At 36.4% G+C, this 24,491-nt stretch overlaps 2 protein-coding genes across 5 annotated transcripts; one reads left to right on the top strand and one right to left on the bottom strand.

Moving 5' to 3' along the window:
- Window positions 1–853: 853 nt before the first annotated feature.
- Window positions 854–16,421, top strand: LOC311306275 (uncharacterized protein). Its single transcript, XM_084434596.1, has 23 exons — window positions 854–1,173; window positions 1,282–1,400; window positions 1,475–1,627; window positions 2,016–2,094; window positions 2,305–2,478; window positions 2,561–2,649; window positions 2,759–2,815; window positions 3,272–3,346; window positions 3,469–3,564; window positions 4,035–4,080; window positions 4,271–4,377; window positions 12,451–12,488; window positions 12,610–12,707; window positions 12,792–12,907; window positions 12,996–13,148; window positions 13,242–13,287; window positions 13,469–13,552; window positions 13,648–13,764; window positions 13,871–13,935; window positions 14,336–14,434; window positions 14,762–14,851; window positions 15,405–15,537; window positions 15,633–16,421. Exons 1-23 carry the CDS (start codon window positions 1,042–1,044, stop codon window positions 15,690–15,692), a joined length of 2,226 nt encoding a protein of 741 aa, XP_084290722.1. The 5' UTR covers window positions 854–1,041; the 3' UTR covers window positions 15,693–16,421.
- Window positions 13,636–24,447, bottom strand: dclre1a (DNA cross-link repair 1A (PSO2 homolog, S. cerevisiae)). 4 transcript variants are annotated; one of them, XR_014630144.1, is made up of 12 exons: window positions 23,792–24,447; window positions 21,953–23,362; window positions 21,602–21,735; window positions 20,873–20,991; window positions 20,580–20,723; window positions 20,293–20,438; window positions 19,713–19,867; window positions 18,017–18,155; window positions 16,727–16,939; window positions 15,354–15,477; window positions 13,852–13,900; window positions 13,645–13,753 (listed from the first exon to the last, which is right to left on the bottom strand). XR_014630144.1 is itself a non-coding variant. In XM_084434418.1 (10 exons), exons 1-9 carry the CDS (start codon window positions 24,186–24,188, stop codon window positions 16,773–16,775), a joined length of 2,811 nt encoding a protein of 936 aa, XP_084290544.1. In that variant the 5' UTR covers window positions 24,189–24,447; the 3' UTR covers window positions 13,636–13,753; window positions 16,727–16,772. The 4 variants fall into 4 exon arrangements, 2 of the variants coding, with proteins under 2 accessions (XP_084290544.1, XP_084290543.1); XR_014630145.1 differs by lacking the exon at window positions 15,354–15,477; XM_084434418.1 differs by lacking the exons at window positions 13,852–13,900; window positions 15,354–15,477 and having other exon boundaries at window positions 13,636–13,753.
- Between the last annotated feature and the right edge of the window lie 44 nt (window positions 24,448–24,491).

The raw sequence follows: 24,491 nt of genomic DNA, 5'->3' as shown, positions 1-24,491 counted from the left end.
GTTTATTGTTCCCCCCTACTGTTAGATGAAATTTACTCCAATTTAACCCCAAAATGGGGTGAAATCCTTTACTCAGATACTCGCCCTCAAGTTGATTACAAACCTGTATGAATTTCTTTCTTCTACTGAATACAAAAGAACATATTTTGAAGAATCTCTGTAACCAAAAAGTTGATGGGTCTCATTGACTTCCATTGTATGGTTTTTTTTTTTGTTGTTGCTGGAACCTTTTGCATTTCTAGGGGAAACCAGGAGCTTCTAACCACAAAAAATCCCTTTATTCTGATAAATTGGAAAAGTGCCAGGTTTCAGTGTATATTTGTACATATTTCCAGTTACAGTTTCCTGCATATGCTCGGAAGCTAATTTCTTTTTGTAGTATCAAGTTTTCTACAATACCACAAAGCCATTATGATCGTCTTGTTTGTCTGGTAATTTCCACAAACTAATGACTGACTCAATCAAAAGGGAGGGACCTTTAAGCCTGAGCTTACATATGACCAGAAACTCCTCCTGTTACCAGAATAACTCTCTGGAAGAAACAAAAAGCCTCGAGCTTCCTCCTAATCTGCCATCATAACACGCACGTTGAGAGAGCTAAATAACTTTTCAGAGGACACTACTTTTACAGAGACACAAGGTAAGACAATAATATTATAGAATATGGCTATTGATATGATGATTCTGCTTTGTGATGCTTGTATAGAAATAATGCTGATACTATTCACAGCATATTATGAATGAAATATGGAAATAGTTCATTTCCATTGCATTTTATTTAGTTTTGTGGTGACTTTTCACTGAATATATATATATATATATATATATATTACAAAATGTTTATGTAAATGTTTTTTCAAATACGATTGTATCTGATTTCAGTGCTTACAGTAAAACAAATTAAACATTTCACATCTATTTTAGCACAAAAGCCACGACATGAACATGTTCAAAAATAAAAGTAAGTCTAAAACCTCTTGATAAATGTTATAATTAAGAAAGCCTACCACTCAATTTATTTTGTCATTATCTACGTGTTTAATGTTAATCGGTTTTATTCACGTTTCTGCAGCAACAACTGCAAAGTTTTACAAAGAAGCAGCAATGGTGGAGGAAGTGTACACTGGATACCTGCACAAGTCTCCTGGTCAACCGGCCTTTTTAAAAACCTTCGTATGTCTCATATTGCATTTCAACTTGAAATTGAAATATCTGCAGTCTGTCAAAGACAGTTTCTCTGTTCATGAAACTTAACAGTTTTACCTGGTATATCTGTCACAGAAATCATGGAAGCGCCGTTTCTTTGTGCTCTCCAAGACGGACGAAGACGCCTACCATCTGACATATTATACAAACGACGAAAAGAGAGACAAACCTCTGGGAGAGATAGACCTTTCTAAGTAAGGAAAATACTGTCACACTCAAAAATAAACATATTTTCACACTATAATGGGAAATTCTTACTGTTTTAAAGGATCAACTTGATGTTTACTGGCCTAGAGACACATCAGATGCGGGACTGGATTCAGAAACACTTCAAGTGTCCTCCATCCTCTGTGCTGTTCTTGAGGGTGGAAGACAACACACACAAAAACAGCAGAGACTACTTTCTTATTGGCGAAAACAGGTTTGCAACCATCATTTTGACCATATCTCTCATTGTCATACCATAGTTCCATGAAAGCCAGCATGATACAGACAAAAAAATAATAAAAGTCTCCATGAAGTGTGGCTTTTAGCCAGTCTTTTGGTTTTGAAGATATACACATTTAAAAATTGAGTCTTCAAAAAAAAAAGAAATAAACAAAGAGACATCAAATTAAAAGAAAAAGACACAGTAAGAATAAGAGTCTTTAAGCAGTCGCTTAATCATTATACTTCTAAAATAAGTTATATACTGTTAATATAATTCTAGAAATTGTTTTGTTTAAACTTTTAATTTTAATTTTAAAACAACTGATGATGTTTTTTCCAAAACAGTAGTGGTAGGCCTAAATGTTTTCTGGTGTTTTCAGTGATGATGTGGATGGTTGGTGCAAAGCCCTGAAGACCCAGAAATCAGATAAACGGAGATATACATTTGACGCCCTTGAGGTAAAATTTTTAATATTTCTCTCTAATCTCTCTATCTTTACGCACATGCATGTACATATAAACTACCAGTCAAAATTTTGGACACACTTACTGATTCTTTATTTTTACCGTACTTTGATGAGTGTTTTAACACCCTAAGAAACAAAAAAGTGTGTGAAAACTTTTGAGAGGTTGTGGATGCTCACATAGTTTTTTTTTTCTTTTTCTCAGGACAACAGAAGTAGATCAACATCTGCGCCTGTGAGCGGTTCAGAACAAAAGGTTGAAGATCAGTCTGATGAAAGATGGTCAGCACCTGAATTGATGTTATCTCCTCCACCAACCCCAGACCATTATGACTATCCTCGCAAGTTCAGCGAACCTCCAGTACCAGCAGAGCGCAAGGTTTTACACTTTTGCATATGCTTCTTTAACACAAGTGTTTTTAAACTTCCATATGACAAAAACTCAAACTTCTATTTGACAGATTTCAGTTAACAAGGATAAAGACGAGAAGGATGGGAAACAGGATGAATCTCCAGAGGACAACAATGAATACATGTTGATGGCATCAGTGTAGGTGTTTTCCCCTTAACTGGCCTAGTGAAATGTGAAATGTACTCTGTTGATAAAATGCAATTTTCTGAGAGACATTTAATTAAATTCTGTGGTCTTTCCTGATTAGGCAAACGGCGTTGGAAGATGTCCAACAGGAGGCAGACACTGCATGCATACAGACAAAGTAATTTTGAAGTCTTCAATTCACCTCATGACATTGCACTGTTGTGTTAGTTGTGCAAGATACAGTAAATGAAGTGCGTGTTGCCGTCTGACACATACTGTAGTAATGTGCTCACGAAGTTCATTCCCCTGTGCCTCAGATGTTACACATTGATGTAATTCTGTTTATTTAAAGACTACAAAACAACTCTTAAGTTAGCGTTGCTGAACATTCTGTTTTGTCGTTTGGAAATGTCCAGTCTTGCTGAACAGGTCTGATCATGGATGAATGCTAAGTTTTAGCATTGTTTTAGCATCTTAATACTTGAGAGAAGCAATCATCTCTGACTAGAACGATTAAGCAACCATCGGTCTGAGGCTGAGCCTTGTTTAACACTAAAATTATCTAGATTCTTGATGCCCTTTTGTTTAAAATACATAGTTAAACTCATTTTTATTATTATTTTGTCTTTTTCAGCACATCCATTAATGGCCACGAGTTCTCTGCGTGCAATGGTGCAGTCAACCAGGATACAGATGATCAAAATAAACGGTAGCCTACATTTTGACTTTAGTGCAGTTTTACTGACATCATGGCAGCTTTAAACTGTGTTTTTCTGCTGAATATGTCTGGATGATGTCATTGTTGTTTCACTTTCTTACCTTTTTCCTTAGAATGAGTACAGGTGAGATACGTTCTCAGCCTTGTCTCCTCAACTTCAATGGGAACTGTGCCTCTACTGAGCTGAATGAGGCGCCTTTAAACAACAGGTGATTTTTATCATTTTAGTTCACCTTCCCCCTTAGTTCAACACTAGAAATACAATTAGAGTATAATGCATAAAAGGAAACCCACTTTATATTAGGTGTCTTTAAAAAAATATGAATTGTTAGGTACAGTGTACTACTTTCATGCTGTATTGCAAAATACTTTTGCTGCTACTGAGGTGGGATACGGGTAAGGTTAGGGACAGGTTTGGTGATATGGATAAATTAAAGTTGTAATTACATGCAGGTATTTTTTACAATGTAAAACATGTACTTACACAAGAAGTGCATTGTTTCAAATGATTTGTTTAAATGTTAGTAAACCATAGTTAAAGACACTTAATATAAAGTTTGACCAAGGAAACAATTTCTTAATTTCATTTGCCATTTGATTTTCAGCTATATTCAGCACTAAGGCTATGAAAAATGTGGCATCTGTTTGAATATCATCAATGCATATTTCTATTCTGTAGTGAAATGCGAACACACATGGCGGGAAGATCTGCATTAGTCAAAACAGTCTGATCTTGACACGGGAAAAAGGCAAACCATGGTACCACTCTCATTTATACATAATTAGTTATTACAGTTGTATCTTAATAGTGAAAACATGAACATGAGTACAAAAGAACAACTTACATTGTATTATGTTTCTCATTGTTCTTTGTCTCTCATCCTTTTCCTCTCCAGTGTGTCTGAGTGTCGGCAGATTCAGGACTCACGTCGTTTCCATAAGGGGGATCAAATCCTGGCCTTCAATGACCTGCTAATAGACACAGTAGAAGAGATACAGACATACCTAAGAAGACTAAGCGAGTCACTAAACTCAGAGATCTATAAATAATGTAACTGAAATTATCTGCAGGTAAAATTCACTATTTGGGCTTTCCAGGATCCCAGCCTCTGCACATCACACTGAGGACATGAAACAAAATCTCATGTGAATTATCTTATCACCACTGAGTTATCAAAAATGTTGAACACGTCTAGTTTAAGGTCTGTTGAACATTAAAGCTCATTCATTTTAGTCTAATTATACAGGTGGAAACCAGGGTGTTAATTAGAAAAAGACAAAGTACCTTGTCTTCTTTTGCTTGTACATAAACCACTTAAAACAATGCGAATGAATTATGTTAGATTCACTGACATCAAAATGGCATTGAGTGAAAGAAATGAGTAACATTTAGACTGTATGTACATAAAACTGTATAAGTGGTAGTGGGTATATATTAGTCTAGGTTTGTTTATGTGAAGAACAAGAGTCAAGTATTACTTTATAACAAATATGAACTGAAGGTTAATTCGGGGTAAACAAAAAATGCACAAGTCTAAACTGTTCATGTATTTGAACCTTTTTGAAGTTGCACTTTTTTTTACCCTTAATGGGACATGGGGGTGGAAAAAATATGAGATGGGAGGAAAAGTCAATGCTTTTGCGTTCCCTCACAAAAACTTTTGCTTCCCCCGAAAACCTTTGCGTTCCCTCACAAAAAAACATTTGTGCTTCCCCCTCAAACACTTTAGTGTTCCCTGGAGAAACTTTGCATTTGCTCACAAATCTTTCGTGTTCTTTGTGAGCAAACGCAAAGTTTCTCGGGGGAACACAAAACATTTGCCAGCAAACGCAAAAGCATTGACAATAATGTTTCCTCCCATCTCAACATGCCTCCTTAGGAGCTCCGTACTTTTTATAATTCTAACAATATGATAGTTTATATACTGTGTATATACAATTTTACAGTCATTGTGTTATTTCATTTTGAAAAGCATGTAATCAATGATGTATTGCTCCAAATCATTATACATTGATTTAAATGTTTAGATGGATTACTGAAAATGTAGCCTACTTAATATATAGCTGTACAAAAGCATGCATTTGCACATTCTTACACTGTGAAATGTTATTAAACTTTCATAAACACATAACTCTTAACATTGTTTGTTTCACTAAAAACCATCGATTTAATGAATAGAGCTCAGGGGGTTACAATTGGTATAATCAATGGATTTTAATGATTAGTTGGATATTATACAAGAGAGTTTATTGTGCATTTCAAAGTAAAAGTAATAAAGATTGTTGTATTTTTTAAGAAATTAACAACTGAATTAATTTGTATGCATGAATGCACACAGCAACTGGCATCTGAAGCTTTCATATATGGAAAGTGCTCTTCACAAGAATCTATTTACATTAATGCTACATTATATAAATCTAAAAGGCCCTATCATACACCCGGCGCAATTCATCGCCAAGCACGACGCAGGTGTTTTTTGCTAGTTTCAGCCTTACGCAGTTATCATTTTCACGTCCTGCGCCACGTTGTTTAAACAGCAAATGCATTTAAGCCTATGTGTGCTCATGGGCTGCTGGTCTGAAAACGAGGTGTGTTCAGGCGCATTGTTGGCGCGTTGCTATGTTGAGGTAACTGAAATAGACTGCGCCATTGTTCCAAAAGTCGATGGCAAATATTTTTTTTGTTAGTAATGTGCGCCTATAGGCGGGTCCACAACGCACGTTACACTTATTGCACACACAGGGACGTGCAGCAGCACACAAACATACGAAATATTAAAAAATAAAAGGATTACAATGTAAAAGATTAATATTGTGTACATAAAGATATGGAGGATTCCGGCTTGTCACGTAGATGATCTGCTTAAGTGCTTTAACCTTGCGCAGGAGCAGATCCGTTGCCTCTCTGGAGAAGCGTTCAGTCTTTCCGCTTGCAAATTCCGTCATGAAAATAGCAAGCCGCCATGGTGCAAGCACAACTTGTTTTTAAAGGGATTTCACGTTACGCCCAAAACACACCCATTACTCATTAAGAGAATAGAGACAACCCTTTTAGACCATGCGCCAATCGCGCCAACCATTTTTCCCGTCATTAAACTAGCAAAAGTGGATTCGGACAAGCCCTAAGTGCACTTGCAGATCCGTTTAACAATCTAAGCACTTTAGACCATGTGCTTAGATTGTTAAAATAGGGCCCTTAAAGTCCCCTTGTAGTCAATCATTTTATCCCTTAAAACTCATCTTTGATCGCCAAAATTACATATTTAAATGTTTTTTCCTTGAAAAAAATTATTTGTGCCTTAAAATAGCTTGAATGTAACTTTACATCCTTGCCTCATTTAGTATATGCGGTTCTATGAATATGCAAATTAGCCACGCCTCCACTTACACCAGCTCAGAGATCCACACATTGACATGATTGGTTACAAGGTAGTTTGTCACGTCAGAATGAAACACCAGCGATTTTAAACCGTATCTTTGGTTCGCTGCAGTTTTAAGGAGAAAATACTCAGCAATTGTGCTGACTTATGAATTTGCACATGGTTTGTCTTAAAGCATATAAAAACACCATATAGACATATAAACAACATTATTTTCACCACAGGGGGACTTTAAATATACAAGATTGGCCTATACAACAACCAATATGGGGTCAAAATATTGTTTGTTCCTACTAAAAATCACACATGGCTCATGGGTAAATCTGATATTATAAAATAATGTAAAGTGAATCCTGTTGAATATGGCAATCATTTATATTAGTACTTATAACGATATGTTAGTACTTATTACTAGATATAGTATATATAACGTACCACATTATAAGTACTAAATATCTAGGGTTAGGTTTATTCATGTATGACTGATAGTTTCCACAACCAAATTCTTATTACAAACTCATGATGAACCGAACTCAGATGTTGTTTGATACTCTGAGAGGGACTTTTTAAAAAAACAAACAAAACGTCTAACCAGAAACTCCACCAACTCTTCCCATCACAGCCAAGAACAAAGATCTGTAGCTCCACTGTAAACATCCATCATGCATTTTTACTGTCTCTGAGTAAAACCAGTTTTTCCACATTCTGTAAAAAGCACACCTGCATTTTGAAGTGCTGAAGGTGAATTAACTCATTTTTGTCTACATAATCAGATTTTGTCTCACAATTAGCATTGTGTAAATCATACTGTAGTAGTGTTTTTTGATTTCTGCAGCAATTTAATGCTTTTCTAATTGTAAAGTATCTATAAAGATAAGACTAAAGTAATAATAGATTTATCATTATTCGAATATATCCCAACTAGCTTATTCATGTATTATCTGGTGGTTTTGACAACCAAATACAAACTCATGATAAGATGTTGTTGCTTGTGACTGGCAGATGGGCATTTTACCTGAGTGAATAACCAGAAATTCCATCTTCTCTTCCCATCAGGGCCAAAGACAAAAGACATCCAGATCTGCACTACTGTCATGAAATGGTCACGGATCAGAGGACACCTACAAAAGGTGAAATGCATGTAGGCGGTAACCAACAATGGTGTCATTGTGGAGAAAGACAACAAGACTGAAACTGTAGAAACACCAATTGTAACTGTATGTATAGTTGTGTATGCATAATACACACACAGCCACATATAACATCCTGGATGAGCAAGGTAAACAAAATAGGAGAGTGTTGTTAGGAACCAATTAATAATGGGTTCATTACTGAAAATTCACTGAACAGGAGACACTATTTCTGTGTAAGAACACAATACCCAGAGAAGCAGGCACTTGATCTATGAAATGTTTCATAATGTATGATGGACCCAAATGACACCCATGCAGAGAAATGAACAAATGAAACAGTTATTTGCATTAAGGATACATCACTTAGTAAGATGACACTGACAATGTCTGGAATCCAATGAGATAAACTGGAAACAGAATACAGAATATCACATTAAAGGACATTATTTACATGTTGCATGCATATAAATGTACAATTTAGAGAACCAACAACGAGATTTGCACCATTTATTCATCTAAGGGGTTTCTTAGAACATGCTTTGATCTGTATCTGACATACCAATGGGTCTGCAGAAACCTTATCCATCGCAGAAAATTACAGGTTGTTTCCTCATTGAAGAAAGCAGGTTTGTCAGGGAATCTATGGCTCACATCCAAGAAACTTTACTAGAAGGCAAAATATACAAAAAATATAATTGATTAGATTAGATTTACTGTATGTTGCTGCTGATGCATATAGGGGAAACAAGAACTATTATACATTTTATATATTTCATGTTAAAATTACCCCTCTTCAAGATGCTTTTCTAGCAAAGCAGTTACATTACAAATAACTATAGACCAGTACATTTCTGTATTTTCTGTGATAAGGTGGATAGTTCAACGCCTTTCTCAAAGTTGAAAAAGGCTTCCAAATATAGCATCACCTATTTCCTTCCGGCATGATATAAAAACAGCTTAGAGAACCCATTGTTTATCCATAGAAATAAACTGTGGTTAGCAAAATACACAAGTCTTGAAGAATATATGGATATTGCTAATGGTAATTTATTTTCAACATTCATTTTACATTTAGTTGTAGTCACATTAGGATTCCTCTAAAACAGAGTTTACTTCTAGAGGAAACTATTTTGGCCAATGGCTTTACTAATAAACATTAATTCTAATGATCAACTGAACATTAGACACTGACTACTGGAAATCATGTAAATCATACTACACAAAAGATTGAGGTTAGTAAGATTTTTTTAAATAAATAAATAATATAAATAATATTTTTATTAAGCAAGGATGTATTAAATTAATCAAAAGAGACAATGTAGAAGTTTGCTACAAAAAAGTTATATTCATTTTCAAGTCCATAAAAAAAAAAAAATCCACACAAATATTAAGCAGCAAATCAGCTATTAGAATTATTTCTGAAAGATCATGAAACACTGAAAACTGGAGTAATGGCTACTGAAAGTTCAGCTTTGCCATCACAGGAATAAATAACAATTTAAAATGTATTAAAATAGAATAGAGAATTTAAATTGTAATAATATTTCACAATATTACTGTTTTTACTTCTTTCCAAATAAATGTAGCCTTGGTAAGCAAAAGAGACTTTTTTTACTTTTGGTAGTGTGTATTTCTGGAGCCAAAATGTATTTAAATGTATAGTTTAAGATGATTCATAATGCAAAAAGGTGTTTCCTTATTCTCACATATTGTTCCCATCAGTGATGTCAGAATGTTTTTGTATATTTAAAACCACGCCCTCAGATCCAACTGATTACCAGTTACCACACACAAACAAAACATTTTTCAAATTTTTTTGTGTGTGTGTGCTGTGCATATTTGCAATTTTCTTTTAATTTGTATATACTTTTATTATTTTTAAATAATGTTTTAGTCTAATAATATATTGTAACCATAATTAGTCTTTCTTCTTGACTGATTGCCCTTTCCTACAGTATAAAGACTTGGCACACTTTTTAGCATACCAGAGGAGTGCTGTCATCTTTTACCTGATGACTGATATCTATGATGCACACACCCAATATGCTTAATTGAGTTAGAAAGGACACGATGCTTCCATGTCTACAAAGGACATGAGCGGCGTGATGCGACGCAACAATAGAACACATTATAATTAGTGATGCGGTCTACACTGTAAGTATCGCGAGTATCACGACAAATTCCCATCTGTACACTGATGCCTCGGTCTATTTATGACGTATACTCCAAGCACTCGCGATACTTCTCATAGGAACGTTGGCTTTGTGTCCAGTGTAGACAGCTTCTAGCTGTTGCAACGCAATGTGTCAACTGTCACGTCCAGTGTAGTAGAGACGGTGTTGGTTAGACTTCTAAACAAATGAAATCTAACACAAGTTTTCTTAACACAAGGTGTTAAGTGTCTTAACACTGTGGTTTTCTTAACACAAGGTGTTTGACGCAACTGGCTGCAATTGACTGTTGGCTCAAAACTTCTGTGGTCACAAGAACTAAGATGGCAGATCTCATATTGCAGATTTTTGGGGTCCTGCATATGTCACTGAGATAAATGGGAATGCCAACGGATAGCTCAAATCAGGTGTTATATGTCTCCAGGGTGTCTACAGCGAATAGGTCTCTCTAGTGGTGATTTCTGAAACTGCACTGATTCCAATTCACCTATAAAGCAGCTCTGCAGAAAACAGTGATGTCATCACCCAGCTCAGCTCTCATACAGTAGTGCCAGAGCAGTCAAATCAATAATATTGCTGAATATTAAGTGTCCCCCAACTAAGCAAGCCAAAAACAGGGGCTAGGAACACCAACTCTATCAGGTGACAGAAATGGAGAAAAAAAACCTCGGGAGTAACCAGGCTCAGTCGGTGGGTCAGTTGTCCTCTGGCAAAATGAAGGAACTTGTGATTAAGATTTCATTCCAGGCTGCATTACAAGTCAGATTGTGGATTTTTCATTTAGGATATTATGTTTTAACAAGTACATCAGGTGTTAAGGGAATTGTTCCCTGTTCCGGGTGAAATGCACAGTAGGAATGTTTTGGCATTTTAAGACTTCATCTTAGTTCCTTGTGTTAATCGTTCCCAGAAAGCCAAACACACACACACACACACACAAATACCACTTTATTTTGATGGTCCCTTTTGAACATTCTGAACATTAGAGTATTAGTAGACTGTCTGCTTAATATCAGCTAACTCTTTATTGTGATGGTCCCCCAAAAGACATTCTACTAACTATAAGTAACTATTCTAACCCCAACCATACCAGTCTACTAATACTCTACTAACATTCTAATGAGAGTTAGTAGACATTAAGGTGCAATGTTACTTATAGTCAACAGAATGTGTTAAAGGGACCATCAAAATGAAGTGCAACCAAAAACCACATACAGACATAATCTGATTCTAACTGAGAGTGATCAATTAATCATTAATTTATTGTCCATGTGCAAGTAGTTTCTTATTGTTTACTTATAAGATGTAAAATCAAGGCACTCATCTTAGTCATCTAGGACCCTTGATGAGTGTCAATAATTTATCTGATCGTATGCCTATGAGGATAGTATTATTGACTATTATTAAACAGTAGTGACTTTTAGACGATTATTAGTGACCATTATTACAAGTATATTAAATATAGTCATATGTAAATATTGGAAATATGCCTCAATGTACTAAGTACAAATGTATTACATGTATTACATATACAGTATGTATTATCTACATATATGACATAATCTAATTCTATAATAAATGACCAAAAACAAGGTAATGCGTGCACCTTTATCAAGGAAGCTGAAATGTGGTGGAATTTTTCTAGAAGTTTGAAATTGGAAAAAAGAAATTGGAAGAAATTTGCATAAATAACCACAACTATCTGAGACATTAAGGAAAAGAAAATCACCCTGCATCGCTTTTAGTCAATACCAGTAATAATCTGCTAGTTTCAATTAAAAAAAGAATTCTGTTCGTGTTCACCTAAAAAAAAAAAAAATGCTTTCAATAAAGGGAGGACTCTTTGGTGACATACCTAGAAACTCCTCCTTCAAAGACAAAAGGAGTTTGGCTTCCTTCAAAATCATATCATCCATTCTGAAAACAGGACAGCGGCAAGGAGGACACTGTTTTAACTGCAACACATACAGTAGTGAAGGTAATGTATTTATTGCAGGTCTACTGATCTTATGACTGCCTGGTTTTATTTCTTTACAGTGCTTTCTTACAGTTCTGCAGGACACAAAAGAAGATATTTTGAAGAATGTTTAAACTGTTTTTGTACAAAACAACATTAGACCCACTGAATTTCATTGTATGGTCTTTTGTGTTCCACAAAAATAAAGCATACAAGTCTGTAATGATATGAGGGTGACTAAACAACAGAATTTTAGCTTTAGTGGGTGAACCGTCCCTTTAAGATCTGGTGTGAAGATCATAGTTTTTTTACTTTATGAATACATTTGTGTAAAATAGCTACAGCACTGTGGCTTTTTCAATTTTGTAAATTCTCAAGCATTAATCATTACTTAACAATTGTCAGATGTGTGTGAGGAAGACATCACTCACAACACATATCATGTCTGTTTTAGCAGAGTCAACATCATCCAAATGTCAAGAAGTAAATCAGGTATGTGTGAAATTTATTTCGAACAATATAGAATGACTGGAACCAGAATGGAATTGAAAAGAGATCAGAAGAAAACATTTGTCTAATTGTCTGGTTGATCACATGTACTCTTTTGCAACAGATTCCAATACTTCATGTCACAATGAAGCAGCTGAGGCAAACGAAGTATACTCAGGTTATCTGTACAAGTCCCCTCCTTCTGGCCAGATAAAAATGAAGGTATAATATTTAGATTTCCTAAACACAAATATCAGCAGTTTGCATGTATTATCTCTGTATGTCAAGTTTCATTGTCCATTGCAGACAGCATGGAAGCGTCGCTTCTTTGTGCTCGCAAAGACAAAAGACAGCAGCCATGAGCTAAAATACTACAAAACCACTGAGAGAGACAGTTATATAAAATCCATTGTGGTTTCCACGTAAGACAAAATCTGCTGAATGTTTTTCAAATGAGTAAAAACGGTTAATATTATGCAATTGTATTATCAATCATTTTATTTTATGTAGCATCACACAGCTGTATACGCGCCCTGAATCGCATTCAGCTTTTGAATGGATCTGCAAAAACTTCAGGTGCTCTTCATCCTCTGTGCTCTTCATGAAAACAGAAGATCCAAAAGAGAAGGTCCAAAGAGAATATTTATTCATTGGAGACACCAGGTTTGCTATGACTATCATTGCTTTACCATAAAGGCCAGTAAATAAAGGATAGTAGTTGTAGTGCTGTTATATGTGCTCTGTTGTTTTTTTCAGTGAGGAGGTGGATAGATGGTACAGTGCTTTATCCGGGGTTTGGAAGGTTAGACATTTTGCCTAATGTGAAAAGCTGTAATCAGAATGCTCTCTTTGAAAAAATCATTATTCAAATTATATATTAAATATTTTACTTTTTTAAATATATTGCAATTTCATATATTTTTTTTATCATTTTCAATGTAATTTGATGAGACTTACAGTTAATTTTCAAATTGTGTTAATAGAATATCAAATCTGAGTCACAAACTGAACCTCAGATCAAGGCAGAATCCAACTCTAGGGACCGAAACCTCTGTGACACTGAAGAGGTAACTCATCAACATTGCTTTCACAATCACATGCTTGTGTGTGACTGTAACTCTTGTCAGCATTATTTCTGAGTATTACCTCTTCTCAACTGTAGACTAAAGTTGATAGTCGACCCCCACTGCCTCCAAAGAAGAAGTCAGCATCTAAAGTTGTTACCACTCAGCATGGTCCATGTAGCCAAGCACCCAAGAACAGTCCATCTGCAACAGGGGTATTGTATAGTTAAACCAATAAAAACAGGCTCTCACTTATAAAAACCAAACACATGATTCATTCTGACTTTAAAAAACCAACATACCTTTGTTTTATGTATTCAGGTGTATAACGAGATGAAAAAAGAGGAAACCCTAGATGAGAACAGCAAAGAGGACACGTCATCAAGGTATGACAAATTTATTCTAGATTTAAATGTCCTTTACCTCTCTTTAAGTTGTTAGACAGCGATTGTTGTTCCTCTGGTAAAATTACTCTTTAGATTTAAATCCATTTGTGAGCTTCTTGAATAAGCATGAGGTGGTCTAATAGGCCAATTTGTCTTTGATTTGCTGCTCATTTGATTTCCATCTTTTAAAATTGTTAATGTTGCAATGAATGTACGAAAGCTTGTTTGTGGTAATCAAGAGTCATTTTGCAGTCTTTTATAAATGTACTCTGCATGCAGATGAGCTTGCTGATTTTAGACGCCTGATTTTATAAACTCACAGGCTTTGTGCAGTAATGTTTTACTGGCTGCTGATCGGTGCTGCAAATAATAAATTATATTTATTTGCTTCTCTCTCAAGGCAGAGTGTGACTGGTTCATCTGAAGGCAGTCTTTTGGATTGTGTCACAAAAGCCTTCAATTCTTTGACACAGCAAACTGAGTCGACTGAGTCAGATAGGTACAAAACACCCTAGAGGATAAAATCTGAAGCTTAGTAGTTTTATTTTTCTGTAACTTTCTGCACCACCATAATGGGTTGTCAATCAATGTCATCCCAGAATTTGTGCAATGCAAGAAACCAGAACAATAATAACTCTGAAAACTCTTGCTGTGACTTATATCTCTATCTAGTACTATCTAAATATACCTTAGTATGAAGAATAATTCAATGGAAAACAACTGTTTGAAAATATCTGAAAACTGCAGAAATTAGTTGTCAATCAACTGTAGTTATGAAATTGTGGTGGACTCAAGTTACATTTTGACACTGTTTTCCATTCCTCAGTGAAACGCACACCATTGTCGAGAAGGAAATCCGTGTAAGTCATCGTGAGCTGAACAGCTTGATCTTTACAGAGGAGGCGGGCAAACCATGGTACAATTCTCACTGATAAATTAAGTCAATGCTTCAAAAATACTTTATTTGCTGGAAGACTTCTAACGTTGAGCTGACCCCAAAAGTGTCATGCCCATGTGCCCTCTGGTTTTTAAGCTAAGTTCATGCAAGTTTGCTTGGATGTATGTAACAACAACAATTAGCCTATACAATATTAAGGCTGGGCATTGTATTGTATGTTTAAACATAATTTCTGGCGTTCATTCATTCATTCGCTTGAACTGTCTGTCACACCACATTAATTAACGCCAAAACGGTATTTATAGTTAGAATTTCGTTATAAAACTGACAGAATTTGCTTCATATAAAAAAATAAAGTTTATCTCGATTTATTGGATGAGGTGCGCTACAATGTTCCCATTCATTCATCAAATGAAAACAGCACGGACTGAAAAGATCGATCCTTTGGGAATCCAATCACATAATTTATCCAATAGTATCTGTCTATACACCTCTATATGTGCATGTATGTGTGAAATACTTCTTATGTTTAAGGTATGTTATTTTCCTCCACATCTCTTTTCCTCTCCAGTGTGTCTGAGTGTCAGCAGATTCAGAACCCATGTCTGTTCCAGAAGGGGGATCAGATCCTGGCTGTCAATGACCTGTTGACAGACACAGTGGAGGAGATGCACAGATACCTAAAAAGACTTAGCAAGGATGAGGTAGTCATGAGTCAGAGTACAAGAATGCTTTTGTAATAATCAGGGCTACAATATAACTATAGTTTAATTTTTTTGGTTTTTCGCTCCCCCTCCAGGTAAAACTGACCATCCGACGGCTCTCAAGCTCCGTTCCTCTACATTCTGAACCCTGCTGAGAACAAAAACTAAACGACCTAATCTCATAGCACGTTATTTATCGTCTTCATCTGATTTTTCAGGCCCCTACTATTCTCTCTTCATCAAGTTTCTCATGCATTTTTTTCTCAGTGAGTAACTAGCAGCGCTGAGCTGGAGATCAGTTGACGGTTGTTTAAAACAAAATGAGCTGATGAAAGTGTTTATAACTTCTAGACTCGCTAGTGGAGATTTCTAAAACTATGCTTCACTGGAATTTATGATTTGTTAGTGCCAGATCAAACAACCCAGGTCGTCAGGTTGTACATACAGGTTTTTAAAACAAGTAGCTTTTGTTTTCCTGTGTAGCCTAGACGAAGGCTTGCTGAGCTCATGTTCTACTAAATCTAACTAAAGAGGAAAGACCTGTTATACTTTTACAGAATAGTGAAAAATGAATAATAGAAACAGATTTACAACTTTCCTCTACAGTAGCAGTAAATAAATGTTGGGATTACAGATATGTCTGTGAATCTGTGTACTGAAATGCAATTAACTGCAGTATATTCTGTAACCACATGGTGGCAAACTGACATAAACTGATTTTAAAAACGTAATCTTGTGATTCTTATATCTTGAATTATGATCACTTCCAGCATTTAAATTTACAGCAAAGTGTCTTGGTTTGTTAAATAATGTGTTTTTAGTCAAATTTGCTTGTATGTGCACAAGTATAAAATAAAAATATGCAATTCAGAGAACAATATCATTAGTACACGTGTGAAACAAGTTTATTTCCTTTAGAAACGTAGAGTAAAAAAAAAAAAAAACTCCTAAAATAAGAGAGCATATGTGGTCCCCTCCAGCATTAGCCACTGGCAAGGTAAAAACAGTCAAGGGAGCCAATAGTAAAATGTAAAAACACTATTAACCGTCGTGCAACCAGCACTTAAATGGCAGGTTGAAGTCCCTTCTTTTCAAAAGTGAGAAGGCAGCCCAAAACACTCAGTGGTCCAATTAATAAAGGCACCATCTGACTGTTCGGTCAAAGGTTTGATTGTGGATGTCAGTTTACTTTATTGCCTTGTTCCACAGCTTGAGCTTCTCGGGGCACATGGTGTCTAGCTAAGGACTCTGGGTTCGGTCTGCCACTCATAGAAGAAGCCCTCCATGGCTTTCCTGCTCCTCCAGCTGCCCACATTCACAGTGGGGATGATCTTTTTCGGCTGCAGCCACTGCACGAAACGCTTCAGCTCTAGATAACTGCTGTGCTCGCTGTAGGGAATACCTGGAATAGATAAGTACAGAGTGGGAAAGTATCTTTCAAAATCTTTGAGATGCAGGGAAAACCTATTTACACAAAAATAGGTTTTTGCCATCGTCAAAAGTTTGTGAATCAACAATGATTTCTGCTGCTTAAGCAGAGTCATATTCTAACCTTTTGTACCATTATTGTACAAATATATAGTGTCTTTGTGTAAAGACCTGAAATAAGCACAAATTCCCATTAATTCCTACGTTGGATGTCTCAGATTCCAGCAGAGCTTGTGAAATGAGATGCATCAAGTGCTTGAGGCAGCACCTGGTTCGGCTGAAAGACCGCTGATATTCTGAAATTAAAACCCTGGGCTTGCAAAATCTGACATCTTGTGTCTTTCTCTGGGTCAAATCACATCTGCTGATTCTGTTAATACAAGGCATGCTGTTCTTAGCCTGAGACAACATTCAGCATTTCCTACAACTGCAGTAAGGGCGAAAAAAAAAAGAAATACAATGTAATTACATTTCACATACAAAGCCATTAGGTATAATCTTGTCAGTTAGTGGAACAGAATGACAAGGCTATGTTGCGTCTACACTGAAAATCAGTTTAATAGAAAGCAATCCTTTCTATAATCTTATTAAGGAAAGGATGGTGTGACATATCAATCAAATATAACGTGATTTCTGCATTTTTTATTTATTTTTGTTGGTAAAGGCCTACAATTAAGCAAAATGGAGCAAACCTATTAAACCGCCATAACGGTCAAATGGAGTAAACATGATAAGGTGTTCTTTATTTGCTTTGTCAAATGCCTTATTTCCATTTTGATTTAAAAGGATGACAAAAATACTCACTCATTTTGCCTAGGGCTCTTAAAGTCACCAGACAAACAGTAAGGAGGAAAAGTTGGAGGAAAAGTTGGAGGAATATTTGGAGGGTATTTTTTTTTCCTCTTATACAATCAAAATGCAAATACGGTATTACAGAAACAACCCCTTCTGTTGTACATCCACTTCCCTAACGGCACTTAAACACTTGCTATAACGACTCAGATAAATACAATCATTTTATTAAATCCTTTATAAATAGACTGACACATACCATAGATACTGATGTTCCCTTGGGTCTGAGGTTGAATGTCTTCCACTCTCACAGTTTGGTTGAAGGTCCAGCCTGTGGGTTTGAAGGCCACTAGCTGGTCATACTTCCTGGAGAACTTATTCAAGTGTGTCCGCAGGTTCTGTGCAGTCAAGAAAGGGCGGTTGTGAAAACATGAAAGGAAAAAATGAAAATAAAATCATAATTGCATCTAGTCATATAAACATTTAGGCTGACTAGTTTTTTTGGATGAAGTTCCCTGTCTGGGAAAACTCTCCACAAACTCTCAATTGCAAGTTATAAAGTCTAAATTCTGAGGGATAAAAGTCACCTCATAATTCTGACATTTTCTTACAATTGTGAGTTTATATTTCACAATTCTGACTTTATAACTCTCAATTGCGAGTTTATATCTCACATATATCGTGAGATGTAAACTTGCAAGTGCTAGAAAAAAAATGTCAGAAGTGTGATTTAAGTCGCATTTACCCTTTTTATTTTTTATTCAGTGGTAGAAACAAGCTTCCATAGCACATGTGCTGCCATGAATATTTATTATTTCTTCTAGGATAAGGCAACGCAGTCTCACGAATAATTATGAGAAATGTGTAATCTATGTACTACAGTGTTTCGACAAGTCACATTCTGTGAAATTACAGCACTCATAGCAGAGGGAACAGTTTAACCAGTGTTTGTTGAGGTGCAGTTACACGAAATCCATTTTATGCATGTTCCATTTCACATCCGTTTTATGGTATTCCACAAAGGCTACACACGGTCACAGTTAGATTCATGTTAAGTGATTTTCTTTAGATTTGAAGCAGAGTTTATTTATTTAGTTTTTTGCCACTCCAATAAAATCACTGCGTCTTATATGGCTGAAAAAAAGTTCTGGCTACGCCCCTGGGCAAATGTAATAAATCCAAATGTAAATATACAATGCTGTTGTTTGGGGTCAATAAGATGCAGGAATTTCCTTATATGCAGGAAAAAATGCTTTAAATTGATTAAAAGTGGCAGTAAAGACTTTTACCCACTCCAAACTTTTAAATGGTAGAGTATCTGGCAAAAACTTACAGGGTAATCAAAGTCAAATGATGCCACATTGCAATCACATTCTTTCTTTCTTTCTTTCTTTCAATTTGCATAATTACTTTTCAATGTTGCTGCAAAAGAAAATGTTGAGCAATCTACAATTAACCTCGGCATGAAATTTTTCCTCCTTGTCATGGGCATTTAAACACCTTATTATTGGGAACAGCTCCAATATTGCTCTGAATCAACATCTACATTGGCATGTGTGAGAAAAGAGGAGTATAATGGTTTAGTGCACATCATATGACTAATCTTTATTATCTCATTAGAATTTACTTTCAGTCAGACTCAATCAGTGCTACCGCTGCCAGAACTGCTGCGCTGGCACTTGGTCTCTGTAATTAGAATCCTAATTTTTTCCTCCGACATTAGCATAAACTCGCTGTCAAGGAAAATTTAAGATAACACTGAACTCTGCATGAATTTTAAACTCCAAATTGAATAAGTAAACAGCCTCATTGATTGTGTTTAGCATAATCAGCTCTTTTTACAAGCTTATGATCTCAAACAGCAAAAATTGCAGATGAAAAAAATTTGCATTTCGTAATTTATAACTGACATATGAGAAACACGTCGAAGAAGTTTTTAATGTAGTTAAACTCACTTTAAAATTGAGCTGCATCATAGGTAGCACATGCACCTGGGCCGTCTGCCAGTCTGTAGTGATGCGCCAGGCAATCTCATCGGACTCCAGGCAGCACATGGTGTTATACTTTTCCTTGGACAAACATACTTTAGAGCCTAACACTTCCGATACAGCTAGAGTAACAGGTGGGACAGGTAAAAAAATGTTATCTCTATATACACAAGGAATGAAAATCAACCTATTGGGATCTGGAAAGAAGTTGTAATTAAGCAAGACAGTCAAAAGAGATTTCATATTACTGGTGAATGGAGATAACACTACTGTATGTGATCAGAGCTTTAGAAGTAAATGGGCATAAGACATTAATCATGGATGCATCTTGTAAAATGAACAGGAAGCCAGTCAGACAAACTGCTGAACAGGAACATTTCAAAGGCAAGTTAGGACAGTATCTGCAAACAATTTTTTTTTTTATGAGCCTCATTCATGATAGTCACGGTTTATAGAAAGGCGAGCAATCTGTCCTTTCAAGAGTGGATAAAGAAGCACAAGGTCTACAAAAGGTCTGGGCAAAGCAGGACAACATATTCTCACTCACCTAGAAAGACCTTCTCTTTCCCAACTGAGTAGGTGCCACACACCACAAGTGTACGAGGGTTCAACGTGACCTGTTCAAAAGCTGTGTTTACTGCAAAGGTGATGACTTCCTGTTGTGTGGGAAAGGTATACTCTGGACTGCAATACCTATGTAAGATAAGATTTTTTAAACCTATTAATATCCGTCTCAGTTGATGTGATGTGATGTAATGTGGTTAGCAGAGACACACTGACACAAGAGAAACAGAAAGCAGAACAGAAAAGTAGCTTTGTTAGTAGGGAACTCACGTTGTGTCTAGATAAAGGGTCTGTATCCTGAGACCCTGCAGCTCTGGGTAACGCTCCATGGACGGATCAGCCCGGAAGTCACCGGTGTGGAGTACCTTCTGGCCATCTGGCAGCACAAATAGCAACATGGCTGCCCCAGGACAACTGGGGGGGAGAAACAGGTATAGTAATTAAGGTCTTACTCTGTATGAACAGTCCAAACGATAATAAAGCTACGAAAAAAAAAAAATAGGGTCCTGCAAAAAATAAATAAAATTGGCTTCAAACATTCGTTAGTTAGAAGATACACTCACTGATTAGCATCCAGGAGAGTGACCTTCACTCCTTGTACTATACACTCTGTGTTCATTGGGAGAACATGAACATACTGCTCATCCACCTTCAGCTTGGTCTTCACAAGGTTACCAGTTACCTGCCAGGATTAACACCATTTTGTCATGAAAACACCCTGACAATATCATTGAGGGAAAAAAATGAAAAACATTTCTCTACAGTTTCATGCCATTTTGCTTTCCCCATTTTCTAAGTCCCCTTATAGTGGTAGTGAAGGTTTCTTGTGCCAAAAGGTTTTCCATTTTCCACCTGTGTCCTGACCCTTAGCATTAGACATCGATTGACATATAAATCTGAGGTTTTATGCTAATGTGTTGACAATTCTGATATAAAAACCACGACATTTCTGCAGCTTTAAGGGATAGTTCACCCAAAAATAAAAACTCTGACATAATTTACTCACCCTCAGGTTGATCAAAATTGTATGAATTTCTTTCTTATGTGGAGCATAAAAGAAGATATTGAGAAATAGATGTTTTTGCATTTCGCAGAAGAAAGGTTTGGAACAAATCATGTCAATTTTTTCATTTTTGGGTGAACTACAATATCCCTTTAGTTTCTTGGAAGGGAGATTTTAATTTTGAATGTTAGAGTATTTCTACATTACAAGTAAAACTCTTCTGTTTCTAAATAGCAAGGAAAATTCGTTTTGTATGATTTTTAAAGTGAAATGAGGCAGGAAGACATACTTTGTTACAATAGATGGGCAAGACAGAGTTTTTCTTCAAGCCACCGTAGTGGTCCGAGTGGAAGTGAGTGAGAAAGTAGGCTGTGACGCCTTCAACAGTCCCATACTGAAAAGCATCCACAGCAAATCCAGTTCCTGAACAGAGAAATATCATATTATAGTATCCAAAGTACAATCGACTAAAACATTGTCCCTCAAGCTAAACAACAGAGCTATTTCATAGCAAAAATAAATAAATTCTGGTACATTAAAATTCTGGCACAGCTTATAAGACATGAAGTATAAGTGCTTATGTAATCATAACAATTGGTATTGAATAGGTCAAAACAAAAGCCTTAAGCGGTTCACAAACCAGGAATTTTCTTGTAGAACGGACAGCGCTTGGGCTCCTTGGGCTCTCCATCTGTCGCTAATCCTCTGCTCCATCTCTTCCACCCCTCTGCCCTCCCTCCTCTTTTTCCTTCTGTTTGCGTGGGCCTAGTCAAACCATCTTCTGCAGCAGGCGAGACACTGGACACTTCAGATGGTGCTTTGGTCTTCCTACGCCGTCTACCCTGGTCTTCCCCCTGAGCTTCTGAAATCCTCGCTTTCCTAGGCCCTTGCTGATCAGCCTCTCCGACCGTTGCCTTCACTTCCTCCTCAGCCTTTTTTTCACTCAATGGCTTCAGGCCAAAAAACACTCCAATGTCTGTTTGCTTTAATCCAGAGGGACCTGTCTTATTCTGAGTCCTCCTAGGAGCCATAGACGGTGTTTTCTGAGTTATGGATAGGGCTGTTTGGGTGGAAGACAACTCTTGGTTTATGAAAGTGGCGTTAACTTCTTCATGAGGTGAAGCCAAACTGTTGACACGTGCAGGATTAGATATACGATCCCGAAGATGCTCTAATACCAAACTTTGGGGTGACTGTAGCAGAGAGTTTGGACCTTCATTGTTTGTTGTGGTATGTTTTCCCATTGATTGAGCTCTCTGCTGAAACGTTCCATCAGAAACACCTGTGAAATGGGAAGTGGTCAGGTGATTATCAGGTGCTAACGATGTCTGCAATTTCTCACAGGTGTTTATTAAGTTTTTGTCTGGTCCATGTTTCCTGTTCCCAGTCTCATATTGGTCCAGCATATCAAAGAACAGATCATCATCTTCATCGCTGAACAGTTTAAGAGAATCATCATCAACTTCATTTTCATCTTCCTGCAATGCAGTACTGTGAAACAGTATCTCTTTATTGTTTTTTTGCATCCTGTGCTCCTCATCCACATCTGGAAGTTCGGAGAGTGGAGAGTAGGAGATATAATCATCATTATTACATTCAAAGAGCTCTTCTTTAACCTCATTAGTCTGCGTCTGAACAGCACTGTGAACACAATGTGCCTTGACTGGAGATGGAATTGTCGTTCTCGACTCTTGCGATGAATTCTGGGACTGAGATCTTTTGATGGAAGGAGACCAGCCTTTCTTTTTCTTGATATCCTCAGTGTTAGGGGAGCGCAAAAGCAGCAGAGCATTGCTCTGGGTGGGAGTTCCCTTTGGCACATCACCGGAGGATGAGTTTTGGCTGGATGAAGCAGATATATTTAAAGCACTGTACACTGAGCTCTCTGTACCATTTGTAGGAGCAACATTATTATGTGACTTCAAGCTGAAGTCTGAGATGCCTTGAACCGTGCAGTCGTTCAACGCTCGACTCTGAGCGAGCAGAGAGTGGTTGTGCCTCTTGTAATGATTGGGAATGGAGGACGTACATTGAAGACCATCTGGACATTCTGTAACATTAGAAGGCAGAAAAAGTTTAAACAATTTTTTTCTTAAATATTATACGTATTCTCACAAACATTGAACATTAAAATTTCTCACACCCAATTCATGGATAATTTTAATAATGACGGAGTTATCAAACCTTAGGATCAATGAATTTTTTTATGTTTCAATTTAAATAACAAATACTATGCAACAAAACACACACACATATATATATATATATATATATATTAGTGCTTTCAAATCGATTAATCGCATCTAACAAAAGTTTTTGTTTATATATATATATATATATATATATATGTGTGTGTGTATAAAATATCTATTTATTTTTTTATATATATATATATATATATATATATATATATATATATATATATATATGTGTGTGTATGTTTGTATACCTGTGTGTGTGACACACATAAAAACATTACCTTTACAATTGTCAACAGGGGTATCTAAGCATTCTGCAACATGCCATTGTTGAGACTGAACCACCAAAAGGGAAAATGGCATTTGACAGACAGGGCAGAAGCCTCCTGACTGAGTGTCTGTATCCTGGACATCCTGAGAAAGTGTCCCACCATGATTCACGTCCACAGATTCTGAGCTTACAGTGTAAATGGGAGCAGTATTGCTATTCTGGTTAAAATCAGTGTGTGTTTCAGCACTGTTGACTTTTGTTTTTTGCACTGATGATGTCCCAGGGTTGCTGTCCTTTCTCCTCTTTGTCCCACGTTCCCTTGATATCTGTGATTTGCAGCTTCGTTTTTTGGTCTTCTTAAGAGGTTTATAATTCCAGATGTCATTCTCAGAGCCGCTCTGTGACATTTGTAAACATTAACAGATTCTACTGGTTTGTTTTGATTAACACAGTTGTTTTGTAACATCACATTCATGGTCTCCTAATGCAAAAAAAAACACACACAAAATCTCAACCGCACAAAGACCGTATCATGCAGAACTTAATCCCGAAATAAAAAGTGTTTTAACAAAAACCGTTGAGAAATAGTTGAGAAATAAAAACCGACCACTATCTTCCGTCATTGACTCATTGCACTTACCGCCAACGTTGAAAGCATTTATTTTCACATTGATGTTCGCATTTTCCATATTGCATAACATCTCCGGTAA

The sequence above is a fragment of the Rutilus rutilus genome (genome assembly GCF_951802725.1).
Source record: "Rutilus rutilus genome assembly, chromosome: 16".
Lineage (NCBI taxonomy): Eukaryota > Metazoa > Chordata > Actinopteri > Cypriniformes > Leuciscidae > Rutilus > Rutilus rutilus.
Note: the sequence above shows the minus strand (reverse complement) of the source record. Positions and strands in the feature narration are given on the sequence as shown.

Coding starts and splice junctions, on each gene's coding strand:
- LOC311306275 (XM_084434596.1), top strand. CDS start 1,042: ATGTTAATCGGTTTTATTCACGTTTCTGCAGCAACAACTGCAAAGTTT. Junction 2,095..2,304: donor ATACATTTGACGCCCTTGAG/GTAAAATTTTTA, acceptor TCTTTTTCTCAG/GACAACAGAAGTAGATCAAC. Junction 3,565..4,034: donor GAGGCGCCTTTAAACAACAG/GTGATTTTTATC, acceptor TCTATTCTGTAG/TGAAATGCGAACACACATGG.
- dclre1a (XM_084434418.1), bottom strand. CDS start 24,188: ATGTCACAGAGCGGCTCTGAGAATGACATCTGGAATTATAAACCTCTT. Junction 23,363..23,791: donor CCCTGTTGACAATTGTAAAG/GTAATGTTTTTA, acceptor CTAATGTTACAG/AATGTCCAGATGGTCTTCAA. Junction 16,940..18,016: donor AGGGAACATCAGTATCTATG/GTATGTGTCAGT, acceptor TATCTATTCCAG/GTATTCCCTACAGCGAGCAC.